A 25,828-nucleotide genomic window follows, 5' to 3' on the forward strand; every position below is an offset into this window, starting at 1 on the left:
TACCTTATAGCTGCACAGCGGAGGGTATGGCACAAATATTATTGTTAATGTAGGTTAAATGAGTGTCTAGTAGGTATTTAATGAAAGGAAACTTAACAGAATCAAGGAAAATTATATCAAAAGCAATATTGTGTTACTTGAAATTGAGCAAATTTAGCACATGGAAATCTGGATTTATAAGACATTAGGAAAGGATTAAATTTTTGAAAGACGAATCACTAGAAAAGGTATCAGCAAACTTTTTCTAAAAAAGGGTCATAGAGTCAACATTTTAGGCTTTGTGGGCCCCATGGCCTGTGTTACAACTATTCTACTTTGCTGCTGTAGTGGGAAAGCAGCCACAATAAAGCACATGAATGAGTGTGGCTGTGGTCAAACAAAACTGTACTTAAATAAACAGGCAGTGGGGCCATCTGACCATGGACTATACCTTGCTGACTTTTACACTAGAGGATTTAAATATAAGTATCTCAAGTACATTTAAAAATACATGCACAATTTACTTCTAGTTTTTGTAGAACACAGACTACATAAAGAAGAAATTTGTTAACTCACATGGATTTTTCAAAAAAAAAAAAAAAAAAGAAAGTTATCCTACTGATTAGAGCAAAATTGCCTTGAGTTAAATCAAAAGGAGAGCCATTAACACTTTAGGAGATAGGGAATTTACAGATGAAGTAACAGAAGGTCACTACTGGTATCTATTTCATACTTAAAGCATATGACTTGATTTCTAATTAACAACTAAGAATTTGCACTGCAATTAGTTTTCATGATCCACAGTGCTGTAAAATAAGCTTATGGGGCCATGACTAACATTAAAAAAAGAGAAGACAAGTAACAGAAAATATCACTGGATAATGTGTGTGCCAAGGGTAACTATTGTTACAAAACTGGTATTTTATGCATTACAATTAAAATACAGTTTTCTGAAGGCTAGAATAAAACAAGCTGGAAGAATGGCTCTATTATGCAACCACTACTATTCACTGCTTGTCAATGACACAGAGTGAGGAGGCAAGCATTCCTCCAGGCTCCTATGAGCTCTCCTCATATTAGAGAATGAAAATAACAATACATTAGCCTGGTTTTCTGTGGTTGAACAGTATTAGGATATCACAACATGAAGAGGGTCTACACATCTGCAGAACAGTTTTTCAGGGCGCACTCTATCTCAGATTCTTTGTTTCCCTGCCTCTCCCCCTCTTCCCTCCATGTCCTAAGAACTGTGTCATAAATTCAATCAGAGAAAGTCTCCCTTTCTTTGAGAATCCTTGTCATATACAAGTTGGTGGAAAAACTCTGTTTCCCCAAAATAACTCCCTTTTGTCAGTGACTATTTACTTGAACAGGATAGTTATTTAAAAGTAATAATTTTTGCCAAATATATTTTAGAAGGTTAAAACTTCACATGTCATTTTTATGTAATGTTGTATTTAGTTATATATTTGGAGCCAAATGCACTCGACTTTTCCCTTTTTTGGCTTGGCTACCAAGAAGCCAGAACTAAATTTGATGTCTGAGTAATTGTTTAATCAGTTCTGCTTTTTAACACAATAATCTTTTTCTCTACAGGGCTCCTGCAATTATCCTATATAAGCCTATTATAAAATGCCAATCAAATTTTATAGCTGAACTCCTTAAATCCTTTCTTGAAGTAGGATTTAGATTATATATCATAAATAGCAAATACAGTAGTCAAATGACCTTACTATACAATTTAAATGTAAAGTGGTTTTCTACACGATAGCAATAGACTTGAGGGCAACATAACAGAAACTTGCTAAGGACAAATTTACCTTTTTTCCTCTTAATGTTTTCACACTGAACTATTCTGGAAGATGGTATTCTATCACCTGCTGCCCTGAATGAACTCTTGGTGGACCTGGATGGTCACATGAATTTTCTTTTTCTCTTCTTGTTCTTGCCCTCCACTACCATAATTTTAGAATTTGAAAAATAATAATAAATTAAAATTAGTCAAATACATAACAGAATCCCTCCCCATACTAATTGCACAATGGACCACAAAGCTTACCTTCTCACAGGTCTCAGGTGGCAAAACATTTCTGAATATATATGAACATCAATTCCCAGGCATCCATTAATCACTTAAAAAGTTAAGCAGATACAAGTGATGAACAAGTGGAATTTGAATTAAAACATTTCCATTTATATTAGCAAATCCCCCAAAATGAAATGCTTACCTATAAATCTAACAAAATATGCACAAAATCTAAATGAGTAAAACTACAAAAATGAAGAATGAAATCAAAGAATTAAATAAATTGAGAGATATCCCATGTCCATGGATAGGAAGACTCAATATTGTCAAGAAGTACTTTCCAATTTAATCTATAGGACAATAGATTGGATCTATAGATTCTGTGCAATCCCAATAAAAACTCCAAAAAGTTATTTTATGGATACTGTCTAACTCAGGTAAAAGACTAAGAACAGCCAACTCAATATTGAAGAAGAACAAAATTGGAAGAATGACATCACCTGACTTCAAAACTTACTATAAAGCTATAGCAATCAACACTGTGGTACTGGTAAAAGAACAGACAAACAGATCAATGGAACAGAACAGACAACCCAGAAATAGATCCACATAAGTACAGTCAACTGATCTTTAGAGCAAAGACAGTCTTTTCAACAAATGGTACTAGAACAACTAGACATTGACATGCAAATAAATTAATGTAGTCATAGACTTATACCCTTCACAAAAATTAACTCAAAATCGATCACAGACTTAAATGTAAATCACAAAACTATAAAACTTCTAGAAGATAACACTTGAAAAAACCTAGATGACTTTGGGTATGTTGATGACTTTTTAGATTCAAGACCAAAGGCACGATCTGTGAAAAAAAGAAATGATAAAGTGAACTTCATTAAAATTAAAATCTTGTGCTCTGCAAAAGACAATGAGAAGGCAAACCACACACTGAGAGGAAATATTTGCAAAAAATACACATAACTGAAGAAGGGCTGTTATCCAAAATACACACAAAATTTTTTTTAAAAATTCAATAAGAAAATGAACAACCTGATTCAAGAAAGGGCCAAATTAAATGTGTCCTTTGTTATTTTAAATATATCAAGATATTTTAACTAAAAATTTTACCCAACTGAACCAATTTTATATTATTTATACCTATTTTGGTGTTTTGTCTTTATAGTAAATAAGGTTTTTGAACAAAGAAAAAAAAACAACAAACCAAAGACCTGAACAGATACCTTATAAAATAAGATATACAGATGACAAATAATCATATGAAAAGATGTTCAACATGATATATCATTAGCGAACTGCAAATTAAAACAATGAAACACTACTACGCATCTATTAGAATGGCCGAAATCCAGAACACTGGCAACCCCAAATGCTGATGAGAATGTGGAACAACAGGAACTCTTACTCACTGCTGGCAGGAATGCCAGGACAGTAGGGCAATTTCTTACAAAACTAAACATGCTTTTGCCATATGATCCAGCAATCACACTCCTTGGTATTTACCCAAAGGAACTGAAAACTATCCTTATATAAAAAACTGCACACAGATGCTTAGTTTTTTAAATATTTTTTTAAAAATTTTATTTATTTGTTCAGTAGGGGGTGGGTGGTGCACAAGCAAGGGGAGTGGCAGGCAGAGGAAGAAGCAGATCCCCCCTGAGCAGGGAGCCTGATGCGGAACTTGACCCCAAGACCCCGGGATCATGACCTGAGCTGAAGGCAGAAGCTTGACCAATTTAGCCACATAGGCACCCCCACACAGATGTTTATAAAAGCTTTATTCATAATTGCCAAAACTTGGGAGCAACCAAGATGTTCTTCAGTAGATGAATGGATAAACTGTGGTATATCTAAACAATGGATTATTATTTAGGGCTAAAAAACAAAAGAGCCATCAAGCCATGAAAAGACATGGAAGAATCTTCAAAAGCTACAGTAATTAAAACAGTATGATACTGACATAAAAAGAGACATTTGGATTAATGGGGCAGAATACAGAGCCCCAAAATAAATCTATGCATGTTATGGTTAATTAATATATGACAAAGGAGTCAAGAATATACCATGGGGAAAAGATAGTCTCTTCAAGAAATAATGCTGGGGGGCGCCTGGGTGGCTCAGTGGGTTAAAGCCTCTGCCTTCAGCTCAGGTCATGATCCTGGGGTCCTGGGATCAAGCCCCGCATCGGGCTCTCTGCCCAGCAGGGAGCCTGCTTCCTTTCCTCTCTCTCTGCCTGCCTCTCAGCCTACTTATGATCTGTCAAATAAATAAATAAAATATTTAAAAAAAAAAAAAGAAAGAAAGAATGCTGGGAAGGGGCGCCTGGGTGGCTCAGTGGGTTAAAGCCTCTGCCTTCGGCTCAGGTCATGATCTCAGGGTCCTAAGGTCGAGTCCCACATCAGGCTCTCTGCTCGGCAAGAAGCCTGCTTCCTCCTCTCTCTCTCTCTGCCTGCATCTCTGCCTACTTGTGATCTCTCTGTCAAATAAATAAATAAATAAAGATTCTCTCTCCCTCTCCTCTGCTCCTCCTTCCCACTCACTCACATTCTCTCTGTCTCAAAAACAAAAATTTAAAAAAATTAAAAAAAAAAAGAAAGAATGCTGGGAAAATTGGACAGCCATATACAAAAGAAGTAAACTGGACACAAAAATTAATTCCAAATGGATTAAAGACTTCAAATAAGACCTAAAAGCATAAAACTCCTAGAAGAAAACAAAGGTGGCCAGCTCTTTAAAATAGGTCTTGGCAATGGTTTTTTTTGAAATCTGATACCAAAAGCAAAAGTAGCTAAAGCAAAAATAAACAATTAGGCCTACATCAAACTGAAAAGCTTTTGCACAGCAAAGGAAACCATCAATAAAATGAAAAGGCAACTTACTGAATGGGAGAAAATAATTGCAAATCATGATGTATCCAATAAGGGACTAATAATCAAAATATATAAAGAACTCAACTCAATAGCAAACAAACAAACAATCAGACTAAAAATGGGCAGAAGATCTGAATGGACATATTTCCAAAAAAGACATACAGAATGGCCAAGAGACATATGAAGATGCTCAACCTCACTAATTATCAGGAAAAAAATGAAAACTACAATGAGATATCACTTCATGCTCTTTAGAATGATTATTATCAAAAACACAAAAGAAATAACAAGAGTTGGTGAGAATGTGGAGAAAAGGAAACCCTTGTATAGTATTGTGGGAATGTAAGTCAGTGTGACCACTATGGAGTTTCCTCAAAAAATTAAGGATTAAACCATCATATGACCCAACAATTCCTTCTGGGTATTTATCCAAAGAAAACAAAACCACTAATTCGAAAAGATATATGCGTCCCCATGTTCTTGCATCATTACTTACAATAGCCAAGATATGGACACAACCACATCACACTGGTAGATGAATAGATAAAGATGATGTGGTATATTTATACAATCGAATATTACTCAGTCATAAAAAAGAATGAAATCTTGCCATTTGCAACAACATAGATGGATATCGGACAATACGCTAAGTGAAATAAGTTAGAAAAAGGAAGATAAATACTGTATGATCTCTCTTATATGTGGGATCTAAAAAACAAACAAGAACAAAATTAAGAAACCCACCAAGCTCATAGATACAAGAGAACAGATTGGTCGCTGCAAAAGTAGGGGTGGGGGTAGAGGGGAAGAAATGGATGAACTATTTTTTTTTAAAGATTTATTTATTTATTTTTATTTGAGAGGCAGAGAGAGAGAACACGGAGGGAGAGAGTGAAGGAGAAGCAGACTCTCTGCTGAGCAGGGAGCTGAGGCTGGGCTTGATCCCAGAACCCTGAGATCATGATCTGAGCCGAAGGCAGGCACTTAAACGACTGAGCCACCCAGGCGCCCCAAGAACTGTCCTTTTTCAGTTTAATTAAATTCAATGTAAATTTTTAAAAGTTTAAAAATGATAAAGAAATGAGCCTTCAAGCCACAAAAAGACATGGAGTAAACTTAAATGCAAATTACTAAGTGACAAAAGCCAATGTGCAAAGATTATATACTACATGATTCCAACTATATAATATTCTGGAAAAGGCAAATGATAGAGACAGTAAAAAGTTCAGTTGTTGTGAGGGATTGCAGAAGAGAGGAAAAATAGATGGAGCACAGAGGATTTTTGGAGCAGTGGGTACATATCATTCTACTTTTGTCAAAACCCATGGAACACACAACACCAAGAGTGAACACTAATGTAAGCTATGGACTTTGGGTAATAATGATGTGTCATTATAGGTTCATGAATGGTAACAAATGTCCCATGCAGATGTGGAAGACTGTGTGTATCAGGGACAGAGAGTATATGGGAATTTTATACTTTATTTTGCTGTGAACCTAAAACCACTCTAAAAAAGTTTTTGTTTTTTTGTTTTTTGTTTTTTTTTAAGTTAGGCAGAGAAAAGAGGGAAGAGATTGTAATTACATGAACTTTTCCAATAATTTTGATTTTAGGAAGGTCTTCAACTACAATATGGTATCCATGTCAACTGACATAGTGATAAAAAAAAAATCCTATGAGGAAAAAAAAAAACCTAAAAGTATTCCCTAAAAAGTCTCGAAATGCCACATTATTCACGCAATAATCACTAGGTAAAACATTATTTTTCCTTCTATTATCAAGCTCTTAGCTTTCTCACTCTCCGTTATTCCACTCTTCTAGAGATCTGTTGAGCAGCATATTCTCTCTAAACAAACCACCTGATGTCTAAAATCATACTCCATCAAATCTTGAGCATTAAGTATGTTTAAAAAATATTCTCATGAGGGGCACCTGAATGGCTCCGATGGTTAATTGTCCAGATCGTGATTTCAGCTCAGGTCATGATCTCAGGCTCATGAGAAACAGCCCCATGTCAGGCTCCCGCTGGGTGTGGAGCGTGCTTAAGATTCTCTCTCCATCTCCCTCTGTCTGTTCCCTCCTCTCCACCTTCAAAAAAATATATTTTCATGATGTAGTTAATATACCCGAACCAAGATAATGTAACGAAGCATAACTGCCATTAACAGAATGATAGAAATGTGTATTTTAAAGACAAAGAATTGCCTTTAAAATTGTACATATTCAAACAACAATGGATTCTTTATATTCTGGCTGACTGGTATGGCAAGAGTCTCTAGGATATATAATGTGTTTAGAGGTATTCATTTAAATGTTTATAAAAAGGTGATTTTACTTAACCATTTACCTTTATATATTGTTTGAGACGAATACACAGATACAGGAAATACTCCTACCATTTTGAAGATTTCTGAGATCAAGTGGAAATGCAATGAGGAAAGAAAACCATTTGGACTATCTGAAGTTTCAGTGCAATCTGTGATGGACTGAATTCTCACCAAATTTCTTCAAGAAATAACCAGGATAATATAATCTTAGTTAAGATAGCACAGATACCGGGTGCCTGGGTGGCTCAGCGGGTTAAAGCCTCTGCCTTTGGCTCAGGTCATGATCTCAGGGTCCTGGGATTGAGCCCCACATCAGGCTCTCTGCTCAGCAGGGCGCCTGCTTCCCTTCCTCTCTCTCTGTCTGCCTCTCTGCCTACTTGTGATCTCTGTCTGTCAAATAAATAAATAAAATCTTTAAAAAAAAAAAAGATAGCACAGATACAAGGCTCAAAGCTTGCAAAGAAAAGACTAGAAGGAAATACATATGCAATTTCTAGCTGGCTATCTCTAGGTAGTAGGTATTAAGTGCTTTAATTTTTTTAATTTCCTAGTTTATTTACAATGAACGTGTGACATGTTTTTAAATTTTTTTAAATCAATGCTTTTAGCATTCAAATTAAATGAAGAAAATGTATATAGTAGGAAAGGGTGTTGTTCACTTGGTATTTAAGACAGGACCCTACCCCTCTGGGAGATCTGTCCAAAGACAGTCTTAGACTGTAGTCCCAATTTAGCTCAAGAAGAAACAGCTCACCACACTCACACATAATGAAATTCCACTTTTTTATGTTTTTAAAGGTTTTTTCTCTTTCTTTTTTTTTTTTGTAATTTCTACACCCAGCGTGGGGCTCACATTTACAACCCTGAGATCAAGAGTCACATACTCTTTTGACTGAGCCAGCCAGGCGCCCCTAATTTTTTATATTATTAAGAAAATTTATGCCATTTAAATGCAAAGATACTAATAAATGAGCTAAAACTGTGGATAAGAAATGAGGAATAATACTTGAAAGGCACATGATCATCCAAGAATACAGATGGGAAAGGAATGAAATATGCAGCCATGTTCTAACCAACATCCATTATTCAGCATACACTGATCCTAAAAGCACCCTTGAAAAGGCAGAATTACTGAACAATGCAAAGCAGCTTGGCATACAATACAACAATGCAACCTGTTTTGCCTTTTGCAGCAGTATCTTAGAAAGTCATAAAATCAAAATGTCTCCATCCAATGAGTAAGGTAGGTGGTCCAAACATGCTCTACTATACACATTTTCAAAAGCAAGATATCAAAACAAACACAACACTGAAAAGAAACTTATGATAACTGATATGAAAAACTTTTGAAGTTTGAAAATTAAATCACACTATAAAGACAAAAATTCTGAAATGAATTCAGGAAAGACTAGCTGCTTCAAATCTGATTCATAAAGAGTTTTCAAGGCAGACAGCCAAGTTACACTAAATACATATCTAAACACTTATGAATAAGATTTGTTAGGAAAAGCAGCTCATTTACCATAGAAAGTAGCTCTACAACTTGAGTTAGCTCAGAATTAGTCTCCAAAGAATCACCAACAGCAAAATTGCTAAAATTATAGAGAATGCATCCTTAATGATTTTCAACCATGGAGCACAGCAGTATGTTGTGCAGAGAAATTTTTTTTGTGTGTGCAGACTTTATGTAGCAAGTTTTAGAAGAATTTCTGTAAAAAAAAAAAAAAGCTTTTGCACTAACTTGAATTTAAACAAGTTTTTGTACTTCAAGTACTGGTTTTCAGTTGTACAGAAAAACTATACATTCACTGTCCACTTTGTAATCATAGGGTAAAATTACTACTGAGCAATGACTAATAAAGGTCACTGAATACTTAGAAATGGGACCACAGATTCTCCCAATGAAAATAAAATGTTCCTAAATACAAGTCTTAACATTAAATCATGGTTTCTAGATTTAGAGAGAACTTTAAAAGAAAAACGCTACTACAGGTTAAGAGTTAGGTGTTTTCTGCCTGCTTTTTGGATGAGTAGGTGACTTCCTAAAAAGGTGGTGGGCAGTACCTGGGTGGCTAGTGGGTAAAGTGTATGACTCTTGGTTTAGGCTGAAGTCTTGATCTCAGGGTCCTGGGATCAATCCCAGCATAGGGATCTATGCTCAGCGCTGAGTCAGCTGGTCCCTCTCTTTTTACTCCTCCTCCAGCTCCCTCTTTCCCTCTCAAATAAATAAAATCTTTAAAAAAAAGTTAAAATGTTCACATGGCAGTAAAAAGAATTAGCATGTAGGCCTATGCCACATGTGACTACTCCAAATTGAGACACATTTTAAGTGTAAAGTATGCATTGGATTTTAAAGATTTGGTACAAAGATAGAATGCAAAGTACCTCATTAATACTTTTCTGTATCGATTAGAAGTTGAAATAATTTATTAAAATTAATCTTATTTTTTTGCTTTTTAAAAAGTAAAACACAACCTGATTTTGTCTTCGGCAGTTTACTACCAGAAAAATGTAAAATTACATCCGTGGTTCATATTATATTTCTATTGGATTGTGCTGATCTAAGCCAGTGCAAGGCAAAAATGCTTTAGTTAACATGACACTGTCAGAGAAGGCAGTCTGCACAATGGTTAGGAAAGGGAGGATGTCCTGTCTGAAATCTGTATTCAATTCTTGATCTTGATGCTGATTACCTGTGTGAGCATGGGCAAGTTATTTTACCTTCCTGAGTCTGTTTTCTCACCTCATAAATAATACATATGGTTCAAGAGCTGCCTCTTCTATGAAGAAAGTTAAATGTGAATTAGCTTATGTGCAATTGGTAAATAGGGGAAAGATGTTATATCCTATGCAGTTTTTTCCCAGAATGTTAAAGGTTTGGAGAGATCAGAGGTGATCTTTCTACAATTACAAAAGCTTTAGCCGGAAGTAAAGACCTTAATGACAAAACATGAAAATCCCCAATAGTTCCTTTGGTTTAAGAAGCGGATGGTTAGCAGCTTCAAGTTTCCCTGCATTTTTCATCAAGCAACTTGGAAAGCTGTTAGTACAGAAGAAAAAGCTGGAGACTTTCATGTCTTGTTTTGAGTGGTGTGTGTTTTTTTCTTCATAAACCCTGTTATTTTAGTGTATTATTCTGTAGAATGTCTGGATTTCCAGGAACGTGTTTATGTCATTACAGCAGAAACACCTGTAAATAAATACTGTCACCCCAAACTGCCCTTTAATTAAAAATTTAAAAATTTTCATGAGCTGAGAGAATACTTGGAGCTAACACTATGCTATAGTCTGCTAGACAGAAGTAGTTTAGTCAGAAACTTTATTGTAGAAAATGTCAATTCAGTAAGTATTTTATTGACATTTGTCTTTATCAAAAGGGAAGAATTACAATTCTAATACTGGTAATAAAGACTAACAAATTTAATACCAATGAAACAACAATATAGCTGTTATCATCTGTCTAGTCACTGGACTAAAGTTATCTGCACTGTATGTTTTTGAGAAAATGTTGAAAGATACGTATAAAATGTTGGAAATATTCATTACAGTCTATCTCTAAAAGCTGAAATGTAATCTAGAATATTAATTATTTTTTAGCTCTCTGGATATGGAATCCCACATTAGACTTTTTTCAAAAAATATTTTATTTATTTATTTTAGAGAGAGAGAGAGCACGCCAGCAAGAGCAGGGTGAGGGGCCAAGGGAGAAGGAGACTCCCCACTGAGCAGTGAGCCCCACATGGGACTCAATCCCAGAACCCCAGGACTCTAGGACCTCAGAATCATAACCTCAGCCCAAGGCAGACACATAACTGAGCCACCCAGGCGCCCCCCACCCCTGCATTAGACTTTTGTACATGTTCTAAGGAGTATATTATGCTTAAAAGTAGGGGCTGTCTCAGTACTTTTGTGAAACTTGAATATAATAATGTGCATAAAGGATTTAGCAACATCTAGCAAATAGAAAATTCATGTAAGTTACAACTATTATTATTACATAATTCAGGGTGAATAAAATTCTGCAGAATTCCTTTTCCCCCTCCTAATAAGGACTTACATATAGGTAGAAAATGTATTTAAACAAAACATTTTATCCAAAAACAAATTTCTTAATTGGAAAACTCAGAATTATCACAATAAGGGTGTGTGAAAGTCTTAAAAAATACAGAGCAAGACTACATACAAGTAAAAAAATTACAAATATATGATTTAATTTCATAAACTTTAGGGAAAAAACAGAATCTATTGGAACAAATAAATATGACTGCTTATTTTTATTATTCAAAGACAAAGAAAGTTAGCACTTGCTAAGTAATAAAAAGTTTCACTGTAGTACTTCTCTTCAAAAAAAAAAAAAAAAAAGAGAGAGAACCTAACTGGGTGTAATAAAATTGTATTGTGCTGTAGGAACTGCCTTTTTTTTTTTTTTTTAAGAGAGAGAGAGAGAGGTCACAAGTAAGCAGAGGAGCAGGCAGAGCGAGAGGGGAAAGCAGGCTCCCAGGAACTGCCTTTTTAATGAATTAATAAAGCGGTTTTCTCAGCTGGGAGGAAGAGAGACAACATGAGAGGAAATAGAACTCCTTTTACTTTTGCCAACAATCTCCCCTTCCCCCACCAATGATGGCCAACTCATATTTCTATAGGAAAATGACTATATACATAAAAAATATTCATTTAATTCTGATATACACTCAACAAAATTATTATTTTAAGATAACTGTTTCCTATTTAAATAATTGGAAAAAATGAAAAATATTTTTTTCTGGTTCTGCTGAAGAATCAGACAGGAAATGCATAGTTTCCCTTGGAGTCCTGAGTTTTTCTTAAGTATTTCCCATAAGTTCTTCTCGAAGAGTGGGCTCAGACAGCTAAGTGAAAGGGAAAGCATGATGGGATCAAGATCCTTTTGGAAAGACGGATTAGTGAAGAAACAAGAGAAAAAGAAACAGGAAACAACCTTTAGGGCAGTGGTTGTCAAAGCTGGAAACAGAATCTCTGAGAACTTGTTAGAAATAAAAATGACCAGGCCCCACCCCAGTCCTGCAGAATCAGAAACTGGATGGGGCCCAGCAATCTGTTTTAACATGCCTTTGGGATTCTGATGCACACTTCAGTTTAGAGAACCCTTATTTCACCAGGACTGTTTTTCACCAGGACTATTTTACAGGACTGATGTATCAGAAAACTTTTAAGTTTTAAAAATTAAAAATACTTCTTTAACAAACTTAGGGAAATATCCCTAGATACTCAATTGTATGTGAAAAATCAAATAATCTTAAGTTTTCCTTGAACTAGTTCTTTGTTTTCTGTATGGTTTACCCCGTTTTTGCGCTTAAAAAAATTCTAAGTGGAAACAAGGCTAAACTTCAGCCCTCTGGCAGACATGGCCGGTTGCCTTTTCATGTGGTACAGATCTTGGGTCAGTCTCATCTCTGCTAGACCAAGAACCCAACTTCAACACTCTAGTTAGAAATAAACAGGCCCCAGAAAAAACAAAATCGTAAGGGGCCTGACTGATAACTGCAATGTTAACTTTTAAATTTACTATAAGAAATGTGATTGCTAAAAAGACACGATTTCTTTCCCTTGTAGGACTTAGGAACCCAGAAAGTTAAAATGACTTTTAGCAGATTGAAAATCCACTGCTTCAGAGCAGAGTTGGGTGTTCCCACTTGCTAGTGAAAAACAGTTTGAAAGCCCGGGGCACACAGGTCAACTTCTTGTGTCCAAATTTTTACATGGGTGGTTTTTAAGCAGATTCCATGTAGCCTACTATTCTTCCATTTGGAAAAGGCCTCAGGCATGCTATAAAATAACTCTTCAGGCTTGGGAGCACTCTGGGTCCTTAATTCACCTAATTTATCAACAGGCATTTACCAAGTTCTTATGCGCCAGGCTCTGTGCAAAGTACTGGGAATAAAAAAACATTAAGCCAATCCCACTTGTCCAGAAATTTAGTTTAGGAAAGACGGAGGAAGTGGCAAAATAAAGATAATTATAAAATATAATTAATGAAATAACACAGTCATGCATTGAGTATTACGGGGGAAATCTCTGGTACAATATTTAGAAGGGGGAGTGGATTTGAAAAGTATTTTCCAAGGAGACAGAGAACTCTGGATTGAGGCTGGAAGATGAGGAAAGTCACAATTCATTTACAAAGCATCTTATATGGTCACTATATAATCCACTTAATAGTAATGTCAGCTTGTATTTCATAAAATGAAAATTTCTGATTTTAACCTAAATTCTGTGCTAGGGCAATAAATCTATGCAGTTACAGATCAAACCTAGGAGAAAGAAGTATCTAATTTGGTGGAAAAGCCAAAGTATGGGTTTTTTAGAGAAAAAGGGTTTTGCTTACCTCTGACAGATACACAAATAGTAACAGTGTTTGTTAAATAAAGGTCCTAGGATTGGTCTTTGGCCATTTGGCACAGTTTTTATTCGAAAGTAATTTATTTTAACAAAGGTTAATATCCTCAGGCTACTCTCACTGTGAACTTATCTCAGTAACTATATTGCAAGTTTTTAAAAGGAGTTTGTTTCGTCAAGGAGAAACAAAAGCAGGCAATTTTTCATTGCTTTTCAGTTGACTACTTCTCAGGGAAGCGAAAAGGGCCAAGACAAAGCAAAGCAGCAAGTCCTAGTAAATAATAAGTTATAGCAAAAACAAAGTACCTAGGTTCTTTAGCTTCCTTCTAAATCTTTTGCTAGGAGGTTTGAATCACAACACTTCTATGGTAAATGGACTACAGGGAAACATAGTCGGAAACAACTTCTATGAAATGGACTACGGGGAAACATAGTCGGAAACAAACGTAAACCGCCTTTGGTTTCTCATTTCTAAAGTTAAAACAGATGCGGTGCGCACACTCCGGGCCCTGGCATCGCCTCAGTTCAGAAGTTACCACGTGGACCTAAGGTGACTCTGCACGCTGCCTCCCCGAACCCCTTTTACTGCGCTGAGCAGCCCGAATGCACCACTGGAGGCCCTGCCGTCGTGCTCCTTACAGCTCTAGCCAGCGTCCGCCGCACGGGGTCCCCCCGACCCGCTCCACCTCCCACCCCATAACAGAAGGAAGGAGCGTTGCTCCCGCGGGCCTGTGCGGAGACGCATGCGCACTGGTGCGCCAGCCCTACTAACGGGCGCGCGCCGCAGGGTCCGGCGTTCCCACCGGCCTTCGTCCCACGGGACCCGCTGACAGGTTCCTACCTACAGTAATCGCTGAGCCCCCGCCCTGAAATCCCAGTCGGGCGCGCACCGCTCGCGCGTCCTTCCGGCGCCGGCCGCGGCGGGTCGCTCGAGGCGAGTTCAGCAGGCTGCCCGAGCCGAGCTTGCGCTCTCATTGGCCGACGCCCGCCCGGCCTTCTTCCCTGAGCGCCTGCGCGCAGCGGGCTGTTGGCGGGGGGGAAACCCTAGCAGACCGCAGGCCTTCGCTGACAACAGTGCCCAGGTGACTCTGTTGCCGTTCCCGCTCTCCTGAATCCCTTGCCTCTCCGCCTTCTTACCGACCGGCCGGGAGGGGACTCCGCGGAAAGCTTTGAGAGACGCGAATGAGCCCTCCGAGACGTAACGGGCTAGGCCGGCGGGCGTCGGAAAATGAGTAGACGGCAGGTGGCGGGGCCTGACCGGAACGGGGTGGACAGGATGGGGAGCAGAGAATAACCGAGCACGCGCTGGAGCCTGGAGAAGGGGGGGGGGGACGCGCGCGCATGCGCCGGGCCGCCTAGCGCCCTCCCGCCCCGTCCCCCACCCGGGCGCCTAGGGAGGGGGCGAGGCTGGCCTTGCGAATCGCCCGTCGCGTTTTCGGAGCTGAAGCCTTAGGTCGGCTCTCTTGAAAGCTTTTTTAAAGGTCTTACTTAAGTATGCCCTTTGGCATACCTTACAGAAACATAGCTAATTCCTAAACATTCTCTCCAGTTTACATTTTTTTACGTTGGTCCCTTCGAGATCTTGCTATTTTCAAACCTTAAGCATTCCCTCCGCCCCCCTTTTTAGAACTATTCATCTTGGGATTTAGCTTTACTTTGGTCGGTGGCTTTATCCCCAGGAATGGCCACAAGTGAAATTAGGCAAATGCAACAACCGCTCTTTTCTCTACCTTTTGGCACTGTTCAGAGAGGGAAAAAAGAAAGACGCCTCCATTTGTTTCATCCCTAACGGCTCTTGCTCTGGACAATTTGGTCACTTGTGATCCATTCCATCCAACCCCATTTTTTTTTTTTTTCTAAAAGCTTAATTTATCATCTTGCGCATTTTAATCTTTTCAGATGCATCCTGGTCACCGACATCTAAATGGTCTATTTCTCTCTTTTCTTTGGTTTTCAGTTTCCATCAATAGGAAGGACTAATTTATTAAGTGTCCACTTACCATTCTCTTCGCTTGTCCTCAAAGGTGCCTCAAACTGAGGGTATTAATCTCCAAACCTATTTTCTAGGTGCCGCATTTAAGTAATGGCAGTTACTCTCACCGGGTTTCTTCATACTAGAGAAGTGAGCATTTTTCTTTACCTCTCCTCTGCCTCACTTCCATACCCTGTTCTAGTATTCATTTCACATTTCATCATATGATAATAGGCATTTTGTTAAGTGCTAGGATTTAACTTTTTTTAGTCTTGGGAGGGTATAGACTTACTCCAGTGATGCTATTACCATATTTTGAAAACTTTAGGAAATACCTTCAATCCCCTTAGTCACGACTTACTCTTTATTACTCACTTTATTCAGACTTTCTAAGTGATTTTAAATTCTGTTTTTAAGTGTTAAATCAAGGATTGAGAATGATCACCTTGGAGAATGTGCTACAGATCCAGAGGACTTGAGAAAAGGAGTTTAAACTTCGTAAGGTGATTAGGAACAGTCCTTAGGGTATTTATGTTGTGATATATGTTTAAAATACTGTTTTCTTTAGTCATATCTAATGCAACAAATTACAAATTTTCAAAATACAAACACTGTAAGATACACTAAAGGAAAATTATTCAGATAGTAATTTAAAAATTTTTTGGTATAACTCAGAACGTGCCCTAGAATTTTAGCATTTGAATCATTTTTCATTAGTATTTACTATTCTAGATTACAGATGTAGAATTGGATTTAGACTCTGTACTGTTTATAAACTTATTTCATGTCCCTGAAGATTTATCTGGAAACTCCAGTTACCTGCTCACCTTTCCCTTTTATGTCTCCCTCTTATTAAATGCTGCACAATATTCAGTTTGTGATCTCCCACTGTTTAGATTTCAGAATAAATAGGGGTTTACCTAAGTTAAAGAGAAGTCAAAAAGTAATTTGAAAAATCACTTTTCAGTGTGGATAAAACCATCTTGCATACTTCAAACTTTTAGTGTTTGGAAACTATTAACTTACTATATAAACCAGTAAAGGGCAAAAGGTGAATATAGTGAAAACTGTATTTTTACTGCCTTTTATTTTCAACAATGATTACTTGAACTTAAAAAAAAAAAAAAAGCCTTTATTAACTAATGGTTACTGAAAAGCCAGACCTTTCCAGCCCACTTCATATTCTCTTTCAACCATTTCAGGGCAGAACAGTGTTCCAAACTATAAACCTGTTCCTTATTAACATTGACGGTCATGTGCTTAATGAAGAGCTTTGGATCTGATATACGAGCAGCCATAATTAATCTTTCCACTGCAGCTTGATATTCATCCTTGCTCCGAGATTTGTTTTCTTCACATCTACAAAGTGAACAACTCACAAAGTCAGAAACTATAGTTTCTTTAAAAACAGTCATCTACATTTACTGGTACTAAGCTATGAGTCTTTTTTACTGTATTCTTCTGATAGTGGCTTTCAAATTTTTCAAACAAGACACATAGTAAAAGACATTTTATATTGTGACCCGGTATATACCCTCAGACATAAAGATGGAAGTTTCACAAGACTTACCCTTAAGGCAATGTACTCTATTTTCTACTGTCTCCTATTTTTTGGAAAGATTTTATTTATTTGACAGAGAAAGACAGAGAGAGAGAGAGCACATGCAGGGGAAGAAGGAGGCAGAGGGAGAGGCAGGCTCCCCGCTGAGCAAGGAGCCTGATGTGGGACTCAACCCCAGAACCCTGGGATCATGACCTGAGCTGAAAGCAGATGCTTAACCAACTGAGCCACCCAGCCTCCCTTTTATTTTTTTAATAATGTGGTTGCAGGGCTGCCTGGGTGGCACAGTTTATTAAGCTTCTGACTCTTGATTTCAGGCCTTGATATCAGGGTCGTGAAATCGGGCCCTGCCCTGAGTCTCACTCTGCACTCAGCAGAGTCTGCTTACGACTTTCTCTCCTTCTCCCTTTGCCCCTCCCCCATATGTGCTTTCTCTCAAATAAATAAATCTTTAAAAAAAATAATGTGGTTACAATACCCAAAATTGATTTTACGACACAAATGCGCTACAACCCACAGTTTGAAAAACACTTACCTAGAACACAGCTAATAACCTCTCTGTATTGTGAAAGTTGATAATGGCATAACTATTCACTGTAATGTGTACAGAAATAGTGAATTTAATGAAACTTGGAGTTATTAGCAGTCACGTATTTTACCTTGATATTAGCTATTTTTAATTCTAAGCATATACTTAACAGGTAGCTAACATTTGGTAACAGAATTGAATTGTAGCTATATGTCTTTACTAAATTTCCAGTTACTTTTTTTAGTCTTGATTTAAGAGTCTTCACTAAGTGCTACAGTTTACTTTTCTAATAATTTTTCTACCAGTCTCCAAATTTCATAAAATTTTTATGACTGTTTACCTTAAGAGATAGGGAGTGGGAAGTGTTTAAAATAGAGATGTGGCTGTTACATTAGGCATCAGTTGTTTGTGTTCACTGTATCCTGCTCTTGGCACCTGCAGGGCCCAACAACAAGGTGCAAAAATGAGTCTCCTTGCATTAACACCTTAGTGTGGGGCACAGAATGGTGCGATTGAGGACTTCGGCTTGGTCACCAAGTTGAACCAGTCATCACAGAGAGGAAGGATTGGCAGGTGCCTTCTACTACTGAATGTAGTAAGTGTCCTAAGTGGTGCCTAAAATCTGGTGGACTGGGCATATGCCAACTAGATGTAGCTTTTGAAAGCCTAAAGATGAAGAACATTCTCCCTGAGAGAGGTTAGTGTAACAAGGCAGGTCTCAGGATGATAATAATAGAGAAAATAATATTGTTTGGGACAAAGTTAAAGATTTAGGCATGTCACTAGTTTCGCACTGAGGTCACAAATACCCCCCAAATTCAACAACGAATAAAAAGGCTGCATATATGTGGGGAATGGAAAGCTATGAGAAAATCAAACCCTCAAGTTGGGGAGCCCAAATGCCTCATGCCACTTATAGTGCACAGAAGTACTGAAGGAGGCCCTCAGAAAAAAAAAAAAGCTAAAACCAAAAAAAAAAAAAAAAAAAGCTAATTGTAGTGGGTTTTTAAAAAAATGTGGACCTAAAATTATTTTCTCGGGTGCCTGGGTGGCACAGTCAGCTAAGTGTCCAACTCTTGATCTTAGCTCAGGTCAATCTCAGCGTTGTGAGTTCAAGCCCAATGTGGAACCTACTTTAAAAAAATTATTTTCTAATTTTCTTCCCCTTAAGTATGGCCTAGGTTAAATGACTCACTATCACACATGGAATTAAGCAAAAATGACAGTGTGTACCTTTGGACACTGGTTATTAGATGATAATTCTTTCTGGGTCTCTGCATTTCTATAAGTTTTGAGAGCAGAGACACTGACTACCTCTTGTTCTGCATTTCAAGGATGTTTATATAGTGGACCACCTTGAAAGACAAAGACAGGGTCTTCTAGAGCTAAGGGTAGGTTTGCTTATAGCCTCACAAGATAGAGATGATATTTCTCTGAAGAGCAACAGGGCAGGCATGCTTATCATTCATTATAATAGGTCCCCTGAAGTTCAAGATTACTCTTCTGTAACAGAACCCAGTGCATGTACAGGTATCCAGCTGGGCCCATCTGTGGGACTCGGGGAGGAAAACAGGAGATACATATATGCAGATAATCATATTGCTTGCTGTACCATAAGTAATAACATCTTCTGTCTCCAATGCAAGAATCTTGTGTCTTACACTAGGATCTAGGTGACTACGTCAGACTGACTGGTAGCCTGCAAATAGAGCCTTCACAGTTCTTGATAAAGGTCATAAAAGGGACTGTAGCTTCCTCCTTGCCTTTTCTCTCTTAGATCACTCTTTCAGATAAGTTAGCTGTCATGAAGACACTCAAGGAACTGAAGATTCTTGGCAATGACATGTTAATGAGCCATCTAGAAAATGGATCCTCCAGCCTCAGTCAAGCCATCAAGTAGGTGACCTCAACTCCTGACCCACTACCTCAGAGATCCTAGGCCATAACCATACTGCTAAGCTATTCCAAAATTCCTGACCCACAGAAACTAAAATAATATTTGCTGTTTTAAGCTGTTTGGGGATAATTTATATGCAGTAATAGATAATTGATAGGATATCCAAACTGATAATGTGGTTTATACCACCAGTAAACTGAAGAAATCTTCTTGTCAAAAAACTCTAAAACATGAGATCTTTATTAGTTTCCTGGATAGGCCGATAAGGAATTGGAGTGGTGTAAGCCCAAATTCTGGGACTTTACACAAAATTTGAAGAAATACCAGTCTTTCCAACAGCTACATTATAATATTATGCATTTATAACAACACTTCAAAATCTAGAAACTAGGCTGATGGCTTTATGTTCGACATAATTCTTTACTGAATCAAATAAACCATTGCATATTTCCCTTTTAGACTTGGTTTTTAGATCTTCTGTGTTGACCAGAAAGATAAGTAACTTTTAGATACCTATCTAAAAATCTATCTGTACACAAGAAAGACTGATTCTTAAAAAAGATCCATTTCTCTGTCCCTAGACAGCATCTTTGAAGTTGCTAATGTGTTTATTAAATGTTACCAGCTTGTTTGGTTTTATGTCTCCAACAGGTCAAATCCTTTTTCAATTTAAATGTTACCAAAGTTTATAAATACATACATATACTAATATATACATACATATACTAATACATATACTAATATACTAATATTACATGTAATAAATATGTAAATATGTATATATACATACATACACATCTATGTATATGTGTTTGTGTGTATATAAAATATGCATGAAAATATATATAATGTTTATTATAAAATATATACAAAAATATTTATATCCTAGGACAGGTGTAGGGAGCCATGAGCTGCTTTTAGCATGCAAACAGAAGTTATATCAACTAACCTTTTCAAAACTATCTGCAGTATCTGTGTAGAAGTTCCAGGACTCTGAATACTACTAGCATTAGATACCAGGAAGATTTCAATAGCTAAAAGCATTTCAATCTCAGATAAATAGGAAGGAATCAGTAGAAGTTTTCTGTATAAATTTCCCTCCAATGGTGGGTAGCAACCCAATGAAAGAGCACCTGGAAATCAAAAAATAGATCAAACTTTACTAAAACCCCAAAAGGTGAAAAGCTAGACTTCCACAGGTGACTAATTACTTACCTTACAGAATGATTCTTCACATCAGGCTTATTATACAAATTACATGGTTTATTATACAAATTATATATCCTAGTACATTTGATATTATTCTTTGTAAAATGCTTCTGAAACATTAAGTATGAAGTAAGAAATTTATTTTAAAAACTCTGATCTAAATATTAAATTTTTGAACCTCATTGTGGCAACTGCCCATTTATTTCAAACCATAATCAACACAATTTCAGAGTAACTAAAAAACCAGAATAGCAACTCGGGTTTTGTTTTAATGGGATCTGCTCTAATGGCAACTACATATATTTGTAATTATTGACTATCCTGAATTATGAATCCAAAATGTTGAAAAAAGTAGAAATTATAATTTGAAGATTTTTCTGTCACACAGATATACTATTTTTGAGCACTTATTTATACTGCTGTTACAGTTTATGTAATAAACATTTACTGTCTATTCTATGTGTGACATTGAGCTAAGCACTATTTAGATATAAAAATAAGTAAAATATATATCTTTCCTGTAGGTGCTCAGTGTGTTGTAGGTGCTCACCAATTCATGTTCTAAAAATTTTACTTTTCAAGAAAAGAGATTTAATTTTTAAACTGTTTAGGTGCTTCTTACAAATGATATATAGGGAAATCCCCTTAAGTCCTAAGACATCCAAACTGTATATAGATAGTATTATACTGTTATGTTTTACTGAAACCAATTTAAATCTGTATGTAAAAGTTGTTTAAAATATTTTGTTAGAATAAGTTCTTTTTAAGAAATCTAATGTGGGGGGGTTCCTGGGTGGCTCAGTCATTAAGTGGCTGCCTTCAGCTCAGGTCATGATCCCAAGGCCAGGGATCCAGCCCCACATCAGGCTTACTGCTCAGGGGGGAGCCTCCTTCTCCCTCTCCCACTCCCCCTGTGTTCCCTCTCTCACCATCCACCATCTCTCTCTCTGTCAAATAAATAAATAAAATCTTAAAAAAAAAAAAAGAAATCTAATGTGGATGATGATGGTTCATCTTTCAGAACTTACTGTGTGCCAGGAACCTGTGTTAAACACATAGATTTTACCTAATTTTAACTGACAGTTTACTACCTTTGAAATTAGGTATAGTGACTCCCACGTGATAGGTAAAGGGGCTTTGGGAATCACCCCAGCCTTCTGACTCCACAGATTTTGGATTCCTAAATACTAGGTAGTCCCAGCTCCCTAGGTCTCTTAGAGGACGAACCCTATCAACTCATTAACTTTTCTAGCTATTGATAGGTATAATTTACATACATTCTTATTTTACTTTGCTGACCAGATGGGGGAAACAAAAAATAACAAACTGAATAGAAATTTACCATCATTAACTTTCCCCCTAAAAGCAAATTTGAAAAGAAAAATATTCCCATTTGGTTTTACAGGAAAAACAATGGAAGGACACACTAATAACATCTCCCTTCCTGACTTTTCAGCTCTGAGAGAAAATCAGTATTTTTAGGACTAGGGAGAGCAAATCAGGAGCCATCAGGAAGGCAACTTTATTGTCCCTGGACAGTTGCCTTCTTATTAGTTTGAAAACAAAAAGCAAAGCCAAGGCATAAATAAAGGGAAAGACAATTCACAGAGTGGAGAAAAAAACTGAAATTCATGTATTCCACATGGGACTTGCATCCAGAGTGTATATATATCTATATGTATATTATGTGCATGTGTATATATGTGTGTACTCTTACAACTCAACCAATAAATACAATTAAGAAACATACAAAGAAAAAAATGGGTAAAGGATTTAACAGACATTTCTCCACAAAAGATACACAAATGGCCAATAAGCACATGAAAAGGTGTTCAACGTCATTAGTATTATGCAAAATCAAAACCACAATGAAATATCACTTTATATCCACCAAGAAGGCTAAAATAAAAAACACAGTGTAATAAGTGTTGGTGAGGATGTGAAGAAACTGGGTGGCTCAGGTCATGATCTCAGGATTGTGAGATCAACCTTAGAATTCTTTCTCTCCTGTCCCTCCCCCTCTCGCTCACTCTCTCTCAAAAAAGAAAAGGAAAAAAAAGTAAATTTAAAACAAATTACTGCAGGAATGCAGAAAAGAATTGTTTTCTGGATCGAGATTCTATACAAAATTACTTCCCAATTCAAAAACCTGTGAGGTGGCTGGGATTAGAGAAAGCATTAGTTTTCCAGGCTTACTGGTTAGGGAGAAACAACTGTAAATAGATTAACAATATTCTATTACTAGGAGCCATGCAAAAAACTTATGTATCATGTTCAGTAATGGCAGCCTCTGTACTTCCTTATGTGGCCTGCTATAAAATATTCTAACTTATAAAGATCAGGATATAGCAGGGATGAATAAAATATATAAATACTCCTTAAACTTCATTCTACCAGTTATTTTACTCCGGTATACTTAAAAGCTAAGCCAAACTGGTTCAAATGCTGTCATTTATTTCCTTTGTGCACCCTCCAGTGGGCATACTGATGTGCAAAGAAATGAAGATATAGTAAAACAAACAAACAACAAAAAAAAAAAAACCCAAAAAACAAAAAACCAAGAAAGAGTAAGTTTCCAAAGAGAGCACAAATCTGGGTAGACCACTATTATCTGAATGTGTATCCACTGTTCTTTTTACATATTTAAATGCCTAGTCATAAAAATTATACAAGGCTTCAGGGTTAGAAAATCAAAGTCAAACTAATGTATCAAATATAAACTTTTTAAAATGTAACTTACTTTTGTAGTGGGCTCTGGCTTTGAGCCATAAACAACTCCTTCCTAAAGAAGTAATTAATCTTCTAAGAAAGGAGAAGTCAATAGGGATGTTCTTTGAAATCATGAATTCTGCTACAGAGGATGACATACCAAGACTGTTGCTTTCTATACAGGCATCCAGAAGTTTATTAAAGAGAAGGCTATACTGTGAGACCTCCACAGTTTCTGGGGGGGGAAAAAAAGGGTATAATGAAATCGATTTTAGTCTCTCCATCTTCTCTCTCTCACTACTTTTCCTTTCTCTCTGTTCCCCTTGGCACTTTGCTTCCCACTATGGGAGTCAGAGTCACTAAAATGCAATCATCTTATAGACTAAGAAACAAATAAGCATTCAACAAAAGCAAACACATTCATTTACTTTGTAACAAAGAATAAGAAAGGAAGCTTGACAATTATTGCAGAGGCTGCATTAACACCCATTTGTGATCCCACATGTGTCTGCATCTGCAGTGTCTCAAAATGAATGACTTGCACAGTTCTGCTTGCATTGTCTACAGTTAAGACCTCAGACTTAATTTCCCATGACTAAAAATAAATCACCCCCTAATATTCTCTCTCAAAAACAAATCTTTCGTTAGGTATTTCTAGTTCAATTCCTCACTTAGAAGAAAGTGAAGTCACTGCCAGTCTTTTATTCCCTATATTTAGTCAGTTCAATCTATAACCTAGACTCTGGTCTTTAATATTTGCAGCATCCTTTAGTGATTCAGGCCTTAGCAGGAAATTAATCTCCTTACCTTTTCGTCTCTTCCTGAACATCTCTACCAGTGGAACTTCCCTGACTGATAAAGCATTGTGGGATGCCCTTGGGTTAACATTCTGATGAAGTGGTAACCTGCCACTCTGAACCTATCACTCAGCTCATTTTGACCCAAAGCTTTTGCTCATGCTTCCCTTAACATGGACTCTCTTCCTATTCATATAAAACCTGAGTGTTAGGATTCAAGAGCACTATCTACTATTGCCCACATTAATATTCCCTTTCTTTGAATTTGTCATTTGTTAATTTCCTCCAATTATTCCATGTTTCCCTATGTTCCAAGGTAATGGAAACTAAAATCTATATTTATATATAGTAAGTAATAGAAAAAGTATTCATTATTCTAATACAATGAATTTTGACCACATAAAGCTTGCTGTGGGCATTACTGTTTGCTGCTGACCTGACAGGTAGGGAAAGGGGATTGATGAAAACAGTTGGGAAATGCCGACAACCCAAAGGTAAGCACCCCTGCTTTAAAAAAATAAAAATCAGAAAAGCATATTCAATTTTCAGAGAACAGATTTGCAGAAAACAGTATCATTAAAAATATATGTTGAGCCAAAACAGGTGCAGAACTGTTTCTTCTTTAAACATCAGATGGAGATGCCTGGGTTCTCAGTCAGTTGAGTGTCTGCCTTTGGCTCAGGTCATGATCCCAGGGTCCTGGGATGGAGTCCTGTGTTGGGCTCCTTGCTTGGTGGGGAGTCTGCTTCTCCCTCTGCCTGCCCCTCCCTGCTTGTGCTCTTTCTCTCTCTCTAATAAATAAAGAAAATCTTAAAAAATTAAAAAAAAAAAAACCAGATGGACAATAGATTAATTGAAACTTTTGAAACAACAGATTCATTGAAACATACCTTGAGAATTTTGAAAACCTGGTAGATTTTGCAAAACTTCAAATGTCTGTCTATAAAGGCTCTTGGCTAAGATTTCATGTGCAATTGTACAGAGCAGATTATGTCGATTGAGTACATCCAGTCTATCACAAGGCCACAGTGGTGTATTGATGATCCATTCTGACTCTTCCAAAAAGAGAAAGGTACTAATACTTTTACTACAGAAATTACACTTAACAGTATAATCACAACTGTTTTCAAATATGTTAAGCATCAAAACTTAAGTATGTGTTCAGAAAAGATAACAATGACTCAAATTCATTAAAAACAACTTATATAGTGATGATCACCATCCTAAGGAGATGCAAACTAATGAGCACTTTGTTATATGTATTTTTTAATTCTTCATTTTTCTAAGTGTACAAATCAGTTATTGATTCTGAAGTTAATGTTTATTTTTGCATGACAATGTTTTGACTATAGTGAATATTTGTTATAATGTAAAATATTATTTGTGTGGACAAGTTTAACAACTTTACAATAAAGAATACATAATTTAGGGGCCCCTGGGTGGCTCATTCGGTTAAGCTTCCATCTCTCTTGATTTCAGCTCAGATCATAATCTCTAGGTCAAGAGATCAAGCCCTACACTGGGCTCTGCACTCAGTGTTGAGTTGGCTTGAGATTCT

General features: G+C 36.9%; 2 protein-coding genes across 3 annotated transcripts in view; both read right to left on the reverse strand.

Moving 5' to 3' along the window:
• The window catches only part of LOC111159086 (T-cell activation inhibitor, mitochondrial), a 39,955-nt gene extending 33,070 nt beyond the window's left edge, over positions 1–6,885 (reverse strand). Inside the window, exons 1-2 of one of the 2 annotated variants that reach the window (XM_022521474.1) lie at positions 6,827–6,885; positions 2,039–2,111 (exon numbers count right to left, since the gene is read on the reverse strand). In XM_022521474.1, coding sequence (XP_022377182.1) covers positions 2,039–2,067 — 29 coding nt within the window. In that variant the 5' untranslated portion in view covers positions 2,068–2,111; positions 6,827–6,885. Of the gene's footprint in view, positions 1–2,038; positions 2,614–6,826 lie in introns of those variants that run through there. The other variant, XM_022521475.1, reaches the window with a different exon arrangement.
• A 9,822-nt stretch (positions 6,886–16,707) lies between these two features.
• The window catches only part of LOC111159009 (testis and ovary specific PAZ domain containing 1), a 110,998-nt gene continuing 101,877 nt past the window's right edge, over positions 16,708–25,828 (reverse strand). Inside the window, 4 exon segments of the mRNA XM_022521371.1 lie at positions 16,708–16,927; positions 20,505–20,688; positions 23,505–23,708; positions 25,161–25,325. Coding sequence (XP_022377079.1) covers positions 16,708–16,927; positions 20,505–20,688; positions 23,505–23,708; positions 25,161–25,325 — 773 coding nt within the window.

The sequence above is a fragment of the Enhydra lutris genome, unplaced genomic scaffold (genome assembly GCF_002288905.1).
Source record: "Enhydra lutris kenyoni isolate GAN:26980312 unplaced genomic scaffold, ASM228890v2 scaffoldscaffold66, whole genome shotgun sequence".
NCBI lineage: Eukaryota > Metazoa > Chordata > Mammalia > Carnivora > Mustelidae > Enhydra > Enhydra lutris.